Raw genomic sequence first — 10,091 nt, 5'->3', positions numbered from 1 at the left:
TTCTTACAGCATCTTGAAACTCTTCATTTCCTGCAGAAATGCTTGTTGTACGTTCGAGCTCATAGGCTGCTAATGCTGGTGACAACAGATAGGATAGATGGTCATCCCAAACGGTAGAAAGGCCAAGATCCTGTGAGGCAAGTCACAGAATGATGACAACTGTGCAGAATGAACATTAGGATATTAATAAGCTTGTATACTGTATAGATTCAAATAAATCCATGACAAATCTTTAATTTGTAATTAATGGAAGGGAATCCACGAAGCAGTAAGATTTGTATATTGATTCACACACCAACCAGAAGAATCAAACACCATCAACAAAATATCAAACATTTACCAAGAAATGAAGTTAGACTACTAGACTCAAACAAGACCAGCAGAGTTGAAACTATATGTTTTAGCTACAGTATCTTTGCATAAAATGTAAGAAGATAGTGCATAAATACACAGCAAAAATATGGGAAAGATCAACTAAGATTCACCTCACATTTTTCTAATGTCTCTCATGGAAACCCACTTTTGAAAAAACAATGCACAACAGCTCCCCAAAACACATACACATGTACATGCATCTTCCTCATGCCATCCCACAAGTGCAAAGAAGTAGAAAAGTCTACCGCATATGTATTCGACATTGCATGAGATTCGTACTCTGAGCATTACTTGCCACCCCAAAGGTTGAGCATTGTGTGGCGAGATAAAAACAAAAACAACCAAAAAACCCCATTAAAACCAGACATAGGCTAAAAGGAATTTAAAGTATCATCTTCTTCATACCCAGCACAGGAAAAATCATTTCTGGCACATTACGTCTTGTAAAAGCCCTGATAAAGGACAAAACTAACTTCTAGAAATGCCTCCTGATTTTGTAAAGCAGTCAGAGTAAGATCATGAAAGTTGAAAGCCTGCTTTTACCTAGGGACCAAAACCATTTGTGATAGATAGGCAAAGCCCACTGACAACCAAATTTGATCTTCCTGGCTTTTACAGACCACTCACAGGTAGCCTGCAGATGCCAGTAAGCTGAAGATCACAGACCCAGAATGAGAGGCAAAGGCAGCGCGGGGGGAAGAGCCCACACATGAGGCTGCAGAATCACCACAGCAACTAATAAGTATGACGTCTAAACTAGCTCAGTACAGTCTTTCCAAACAGTTTTTCAGTTATTTCACTTTTCACATACTGCATTTCTGCAAAAGCTGATGGAAAACACACTGCAAAGATATGAGTATGTGAACCAACAAATAGCTATTCAAAACAAGTATACAGTAAAAACATGCACCTTTATTACTGCAACAGATCAATGACAATCTTTAAACAGTATTACCTTTCTGTGTTCAGAGACCAATATTCTCAGCTGCAATTCTACCTCGTTGCTTGTTACTGCAGCATCTATTGCGGAAGCACACAGAGGAGGAAAAGGGGGAACTGAAGATGTTGTTCCAGGGGAACATACAGATTTTATTGCTTCTCCACTCATGGGTTTCCATTTAGATTCATCATGCAGGTCAAACACACAGACCTCCACAGCGTCAGAGGGCTGACAATTTCCAAGGAATTTTTGATGGTTGAAGAGACAACCTATCGTGCGATAAGGATACAGTGGCTTGGGTTGTTCAACTAGTGGAGGGTCATCAGGGTTGACAGGTCTGTGGATGTACCTAATCAAAAACATTCAATTTCTTATTAATACACCGTATTTCAAGGCAAGGTAGAAATATTTAGATGGGACAGATATAAGCCATTTCTCCTTTTAAAAATACAAGCCAAATTTGTTAACCTTTTTCCCCAAAATGGCATTCATTCATTTACAGAAAAGTAATTATAGACATTTTGGAGGCATAACATACAATGAAATAATACACCACTTTTTTCTTTAAATCTATAAAAATAAGCTGACTAATCAAGCAGACATTCAACAGCAATTAAATTTTGCCACTATAACAACATATCCATCAGTTTCCCCACTATTCATCACATTTGGAGAAATACATCTTCAAATGCTAATCATAGGATACACAAAAAGTGGCAAAACAGAATTGCTTATTTTCAACACTGAATATTAATCAGCACTTTTCACACAGCCAAAAGTTTTATATTCAAGTATATAGTGCCACTGTGCTTCTACCAATGCAACTTGAAGCTATGTATTACAAAAATTATGTTTCCAAAAGTAGTACTTCTAATAGCACTAGAAAGTACAGTGGGATGGATCACAGTGCTGAATATCATCAGTAAAGAGGAAGTTCTTTGCATTGAAGTTTGGAGCACTTTTTTTATTTTTATACAAAAATTGGGACTTGAGTACCATTCTAGGCACTTGAGCAATAGGACACACAGAATAATAAGGGAAAGATTTTTTAACAAACAGGTTCCAGAAGCTTTGCAGTACAGAACAGCTACATATGCCCCTCTAAAATGACTCAAGTGAGAGAGAACCTCAGAGAACTTGCAGAGATTTCTGCATGGGAAAAAAGTAATGTAACACTGATTTCACAGATGAAATAAGGAAAAAAATATGAGTTCCTGTGCTGGTTTTGGCTGGGATAGAGTTAATTTTCTTCCTAGTAGCTAGTATGGGGCTAGGTTCTGGATTTGTGCTGGAAACAGTGTTGATCATACAGGGATGCGTTAGTCACTGCTGAGCAGTGCTTACACAGGGTCAAGGCCTTTTCTGCTCCTCACACCACCCCACCAGCGAGTAGGCTGGGGGTACACAAGAAGTTGGGAGGGGACACAGCCAGGACAGCTGACCCCAACTGACCAAAGGGATATTCCATACCGTATGACATCATGCTCAGCATCAAAAGCTGAGGGAAGAAGAAGGAAGGGGGGACGTTCGGAGTGATGGTGTTTTGCCTTCCCAATAACTGTTAGGCGTGATGGAGCCCTGCTTTCCTGGAGATGGCTGAACACCTGCCTGCCGATGGGAAGCAGTGAATGAATTCCTTCTTTTGCTTTGCTTGCGTGCGCGGCTTTTGCTTTTCCTGTTAAACTGTCTTTAGCTCAACCCATGAGTTTTCTCACTTTTATTCTCCCGATTCTCTCCCCCATCCCACTGTGGGGGAGTGAGCAAGCGGCTGTGTGGGGCTTAGTTGCCAGCTGGGGTTTAAACCACACCAGTTCCTAAACCACCATGTCAGATTTCATCTCCTTTACAAATGATGGCAGCAATAGCATCAATGGCAATCAGCTGCCATAAGACACAAAACAGTTGCTATACTCTATTAAAGCCACTGAAAACTGTATTACAAACTGTTGAAATATTTCACCTTACACTGAACCAGTTATTTTCCAAACAGCAGCAGTACACAGAAAAAAAAGATTCAAAGACTTTTGTCTTTGATTACCTGACTTACATGACAGGGTGTAAGGATAAAAAAACAAAAAAGCAACAACAAAAATAGCCCGTCCAAACCTCAATATACATTGCTCAGTTTTCTTATATTCCTTTTACTCACCTATGTCCTGTTAAGCTCTCCCAAAAAGTAATTGTTCCATCAGTTCCACAAGTCATTACCCAAGTATGGGGGACTCCTTTTGCTTTTGTTCCAACACACACAAAGGCTTCCAATCCAAACCCAAGAAGAAGACTGCACAGAAGGTTAGCATGATCTTCACAGTCACCCTAGGCAGTAAATATTAGTAAGCTGGTTTGAGTATCAGGTATGGATAAAATCTTAAAGAAAGAAAACAGTGATATTTCTCTAATCAGGATTTAATAAGTCATGTTTCCCTCCTGTTTACCTAAAGCACATGTAAGAAGCCAAGATTTTAAGGTTTAAACTTGACAAGTTTTAGTTTTCTGTAATAGAAAAAAATTGTTTAAAAATAGTAGTATGTTCTAATGATAGACTATTTATATTTTTTTATTCAAATATACTGTATGATTAATACTGGAAAACATTTCTTATGATTATAAAGACACCTTCAAGTAAACCAAAACCAGAATCTATTGACCCGTAAAGACAAAACTAACATTCCAATTAAAAGCCAAAATGTACATAAGGCAAATACCTGAGGTAATATTAGAAATTACACAGTATTTTCACAGAGTTAGGAAATTTAATCAGTTAATAAAATGTAATTCTATTGTAATTTTACTGTCTTGAATGTGTTGTCAAAGTTCAGAAATTAAAAACAGTAAAACAAACGCCCCCACAGATCTAACTGTGTAACAACTGAAAGTCATGTGTAGCTGCATTTCCCTTCAACCAGGAAAAAAGAGTTTCCTTCATAAATTTATTGCTACCATTGATAATTCACTGAAATCAATTTCTGAATGTGATGTGTAATATTCTTTTCATCTTAAGTTCTTTACAAATGTTAGCTGTAAAGTAAGAAAAAAAATTCCTCATGCAATGAAGCCTTCATAATACAAAGCACAACATTCAGAAGTAGAACAGTACGGCTCTTTAGTCAAATGCTATTCAGAATCCTGAAAATGTAAAATTCAGTGTTCTTGGATGTATCTGTTCATTACACAGGTAACACAATCTTCCCCTGACTAATTTACAAGGGAAATATCCAGAAAAGTAGGTTTAAACAAGTTTCTGGTGAACTTGTGTTCATTTCATAACGCCACACCACTTTCCACAAAAAAATTAGTAACGATCCAGCTGGTGTCTCACGGGCTAAATTCAGCTATTTGCTATACAGTTTTCCACTTCTGCCTTGGAGGAAATCCTTTCTCTGTACCTCCAAACACAATGGTCCTCAAACTCAAAGTCGGGATCACCACCTCCATATGAAAGCCAGTGGGTAGCCAGTGGTGCCTTTATATGGTACCTATGCATGATGTGATATTCAGAGACAACAGGTAATGTCTGTTCTGTGTGGTCTTTGAGACAGGTCTAAAAATTGGGATACAGCTCCTGCTGCCAAGAAGAACAGATCTTTTTAACACAAACACATCAGTGAGATTGTTTTTGAACGCAGAAGCATCTCGGTGGCAATGAAAGGCATCGACCACTCCAAAGAGGTATTAAAAGGGATCACTTACTTTTATTCATACAACAGAAGAGCTATAATCCAAAATGAGTTACAATTTGTTTCATTTGTTATAGTCATATGATACAAGTGTCAGATCACTGAGAACTAGGCTAAAACTTTTAGTGAAAATCCCTATCTTGCAAAAAATGAATGCAAATACTGTGAATGTATTTTAGCCCATGTAAAAAAAATCAGTTTTTCAAAAGAGACTTTTCCAACTCTTCCTGGATTAGTCCAGAATTTAAATTAGTTGCCTGCACACTAGCAGGGGTTCTTTGAATAATTACATGGGATCTTGGAAAAGCAAATGAAGAAAAGCAAGCTCATTGTCAAACAGATGTATTGACAAAGAAAGTCTGCTCCAAAGCCGCCTTGTCTACTATTTAACATCTGTTTCTCTTTAAAAAGATCTTAAACAAGTTATTGTAACAGAATTCTCCAAATTTTATTTAATCCATCTATTTGCAGCCTGTTTTAAATTACTAACTTCAGTTAGAATATGATACCAACTCTATCGTGTCACACAAAGACCATTTTCACATACCTTGTTTCTACATAAAAAAGCAAGAAGGGTGCACCACTGTTCTTGTTTCCCACCACCTCCTCCGATGACAGGAGCTCTTTCATAACCCAGGACACTGACAAACCGCGCTGCTTGTCTAGGAGTATCTAGTAACCGGCCTGCTCGAAGTGGTCTGATATATGAACATACTGGACGGTTTACTCCATTTTCATCCTGAACATATAAAATGTGTTTATTTGCCAGACACGCAAATGTACAAAAGATTCATCTTAACTTAAACCATCTTTTTTGCTACGGGATTTATTCTCCCTGAAATAAATATCACTGAAAAATATTAAGACACAAAAATCCTTCTAGAACTAAGACACAAGACCATTAAGGCAATTAAGGCAATTCGTTTAGAGGGACTTTAAGTTAGATTTTTCCGCTGGCTCTGTCACCAGTAGCACATTCTAGACTAAAAGTTCAAAAACCTGGAGCAGTACAGGTTGAACTTAATTTTCTTAAATGGGTGAGGAACTGTTCATGCTTCATCCACTGTCAATTTCCATATTATCATCAAACAAAAAAACCCCAAACAAACAAAAAAACCACCAGCCACCAAACACCCCATATCCAACCAAAAAAAAAACCCCAAATCAAACAAAAAAAACCCCAAAACCACACACCCACCAAAACTTACAACAAACCCCCAAACCCCTCCCCAAAGCACTAAGCACTCAGCAGCTCATTTTAGAGTTTAAAAGGTTTCTATTTGCTTCCGAATTTGAATACTCTTTACCTCTTGTCATAACACCAAAAACCAATAAAATTTACTCACAATGATGTCACTAGATATATAAATATTACAAGAGTAGTAATACTAAGAATTTATAATTTCTTGGAAAAATGAAAAGATGACTGGAAAAAGGTGTGTTTTATTATGTGCTGCAGGGAAATATTATGATTATCAACTATTAAAACTATTTCAAGCAGTATTAAAACTCCTCTTTTCCTCACTGGGCTAAACTGGTACTTTTATGTTTGTGTATTTAAAAAGGGATCAAAGCCTTTTAAATGTCTGGAGCTTCAGGAAACCATGGTCTCGTATTTTTTACTGTAGTCACATATTGCCTCCATTAAGGTTTCGTCATGCTTTTCCAGCAAGTTGGTGTAAGAAAAGCATCGTTTACTTGAAGCTGACTGGAATCCTGTTAGAAATTATTTCACAGCTAGAAAGCAAGCAAAAAAATTGCAAGAAGAATTCATTATTTATTTAATATAGTTTTATATATGTAATGCATGCTTCTGCATTACGCCTACGAAACTGCCTGATAACTCAATTATCAAACAATTCTGATAATCCCGCTTCTGTTCCCAGAAATGAGAAAGGCCAATAAAGGCAGTTTTACTAACATTTGCTATGGCCACTGGGAGAATCAAGATAAGCTCTCTATAGGTACTGAACTAGCAGGAGGCCTAGTTCCTATAGTGTTCTGAGGGCTGCCAGTTTCTATCCTGTTCTGTAACAAAGAACTTAGTCCTCTAATCCTATCCACAAACCCTTACCCCCAACCTTCTTTCCAATGTTACTGTAGCTTTGTGCGTGCAGAAAGTGGAATACCATTAATTCACACATTCCTTTATTCTCAAAATAGTACAAGTCCCATTTTTACTTCATGTCCCCAGCCAAGTTCTAGAATTCCCTATTTAATTATATATCTTGTTTCTCTATAAACCCTCCCTTGAAAACCTTAAGCCTTTGTATTGGGTCTGGCTGGGATAATTTTCTTCATAGCAGCCCCTATGGTGCTTCATTTTACATTTGTGACCAAAACAGTGTTGATAACACACCAACATTTTAGCTATTGCTGAGCAGTGCTGGCACAGTGTCAAGCCTTCTGTTTTTCATTCTGCCCCGACATGAAGGAAGTTCAGGGTGGACAAGAGGCTGGTAGGGGACACAGCCAGGACAGCTGACCTGAACTGACCAAAGGAATAACCCATGCCATACAGCATCACGTTCAGCGATAAAACTGGTGGGCATGGAGAACAGACTTTTTCTAAACTAGTCCCTGCTTGGAGACTCGCTGGGCATCAGCCTGCTGATGGGAGGTGGTGAATTATTGTCTTTGCATCACTTTTTCCCACTCTTTTCCTTTCTTTCCTTTGTTTATTAAACAGTCTTCATCTTGACCCATGAGTTTTTCCTCACTTTTGGTCTTCCCATTCTCTCCTCCATTCCCCAGGGGAGGGGGCTCAGCTGCTGGCTGGGATCAACCCACCACACCCTTATGTGGAAGTTCACATCACTACTGAACACTCACGGTACAGCCAGAATGGAAGCTGTTACTTTACTGAAAAGCAAGAGTAGGCAGGGATCGCTTGAGGAAGTTACTTAGAGATCATGAGCTACTGCTCATTACCTGTGATAGGAAAATTGCTACCATGCAAGATAAATTCATGGCACTAAAAATGCAAAGAATCATACCCTTCCTTTTACTGAGGGACAGTTACCAAGGAGCAACTGATGCACAGTAATTTATTAGCCTACAATAATTATGTCTGTAGCTAGCGTGCAATATTAACCAGACATATTGCTTTACAGACCACACAGAGCTCAAATATTGTGTGGATCTGTCCTAATAGATCTAAGTCCATTTTTTATAACTGTTTTATCTGGTATAAAACTTGTTTGAAACAGTTTGCACAGATCACTGAAGTCTTTGCCATTTGTGAGTATTCAAGGAAAAGACTAAACAGGCTTTTTTTATCACCTCGCGCATCAGAAGTGCTCAGAGCAACCCTTCTTTCTGCATCATGCTATTGAGCTTCGATACACATACAGAAGTTCAATCTTTACAAATTTCGTTTTTCGCATGGTACACCACATGTAGCCTTGACCTGAATGTAACCATGTCATAACTCTATAGAGATTCTATATACACATAAACTTCAAAATATATCTAAAAATAAAAAGATAACTTAAAGAAAGGATTGGTCTATTTGTAAAATTTACAAACCTGTGCAAAAATCTTTACTAGCCTTACGTTGTGTGTAGGCCTTATCTGTAGGTACTCTCTCCACCACTGTTTAGCGTATACAAGAAATAATCGTTCTTTTTCTGCTGTTTTCTGACGTTCCAAAGCAAACTGCAGGTTTGAAGAAAAACATAACCAATCACACACATATTAATTCCAAACAGGAAAAAAACCCTGTAATCAATAAGCACATCAACACCAAATCGGGCCTATGTAAAATAAAGCTTAATATTTAAAGTGTGCCACCCAAATGCTGAAGAACAGTATTTTTAAATGAAAATCCAATGAACAAAAAACTCAAGTTACATTTCTTGTTTGTAGGCTCATATATCAAGCTTGACTGAAGTAGTGTTCATCTCAAGTGATGCATTTCTCTACAGAAGGATTGCTCAGCTTTTGATGTGCAGAATAATATCTGCATGTACCTTCAGGCCAACATTTACTGGCTTTCCAGGCAGAATAGCTGATTTGAAACTACTCTTTCAAACAGGAGAGAGAGGAAGAAAACATATACTACCTGAAGAAAATTAGCTATATTGCATCTTTCTTATTTTTCTTCTTAAAGTTTTGATACAAGTAAGTAGAAAAACTACTAAAGTAATATTTCAGATGAAGTAATGTTCAGTATAAACAAAGTAGTTTTAAAAAAGGTAATTATATTTAAATTTAATGGGGGAAAAAAAGTATCGAACATTCAAAACCCCACAGCCCTCAACATCTATGTAAGTAATTCTACACTAAGCTTCCCTCCCCCCGCCAATAAAAGAATAAGTCAGCCCTCCCGGAAATTACTTACTTGAGTATTAGTTATTTCTGGAGACAGCGTCTTATTAAGCTGTGGATACATTTCCAGTCTGATGTTTAAAACGCCAACAGAAACCTTTGATTCTGTACCTTTAAACCAAAATAAATTTTGATCAGTTCTCTCAAATTCATTTTACTTAGGACATTTCAGCCAGGCAGAAGCAAATAATTAACATAAATATCTTAGCTATATAATCACAAAAAATAACTAAACTTCTTTAAATATACGCAAAACAAGCATCTTTATTTAAATTTCAAACTCAAATGAGGCTGTAAGAAAGTATAATCTGGCCAAAAAAGCAGACATCTAGAGCTGAGATAATTATCCAAGCCCCTCTTTGCAGCCAGTACCGGGATGTATGAGATGAATGGCATTCTAAAAATGTCTAGAATAGGCATCTAAAACAGAGTAGGAGTAAAAGTGCCTATTCCTACTGACTACACGGGTAGCTCAAATGTAAGTGTTTGGAAATAAGCGAAGTTCATCTTCCCCAAGATACAGTTTATTATGACGGACCCAGAGTGCCATACAAATAGAGTAATCAACTTTAAACTAAACAAAACAAAACATACAAACAAAAAAAGCCCAAACAAAACCCCAAACAAACGAACCTAATGTCACTGCATAATGCTGAAAATTTAGAATTACCTAAAGAAAAAGAAGCATTACAAAACAATAGAGAGACGGGATTATAAGCAATACAAACAACAGAAGCTTCACATAGTGTCCTGGTTTCGGCTGGGATAGA

General features: G+C 37.4%; 1 protein-coding gene across 1 annotated transcript in view; it reads right to left on the bottom strand.

Annotated features, from left to right (window-relative positions):
* The window catches only part of CEP76 (centrosomal protein 76kDa), a gene marked incomplete at its 5' end in the record, with an annotated part of 10,139 nt that extends 707 nt beyond the window's left edge, over positions 1 to 9,432 (bottom strand). Inside the window, 6 exons of the mRNA XM_009576777.1 lie at positions 1 to 130; positions 1,331 to 1,664; positions 3,465 to 3,631; positions 5,540 to 5,731; positions 8,521 to 8,649; positions 9,335 to 9,432. The exon at positions 1 to 130 is cut by the window's left edge and continues 109 nt beyond it. Of these exons, the coding sequence (XP_009575072.1) occupies positions 1 to 130; positions 1,331 to 1,664; positions 3,465 to 3,631; positions 5,540 to 5,731; positions 8,521 to 8,649; positions 9,335 to 9,432 (1,050 nt within the window). The remainder of the gene's footprint in view (positions 131 to 1,330; positions 1,665 to 3,464; positions 3,632 to 5,539; positions 5,732 to 8,520; positions 8,650 to 9,334) is intronic.
* Positions 9,433 to 10,091: the final 659 nt, after the last annotated feature.

This window comes from Fulmarus glacialis, unplaced genomic scaffold (assembly GCF_000690835.1).
Source record: "Fulmarus glacialis isolate BGI_N327 unplaced genomic scaffold, ASM69083v1 scaffold34254, whole genome shotgun sequence".
Lineage (NCBI taxonomy): Eukaryota > Metazoa > Chordata > Aves > Procellariiformes > Procellariidae > Fulmarus > Fulmarus glacialis.
Note: the sequence above shows the minus strand (reverse complement) of the source record. Positions and strands in the feature narration are given on the sequence as shown.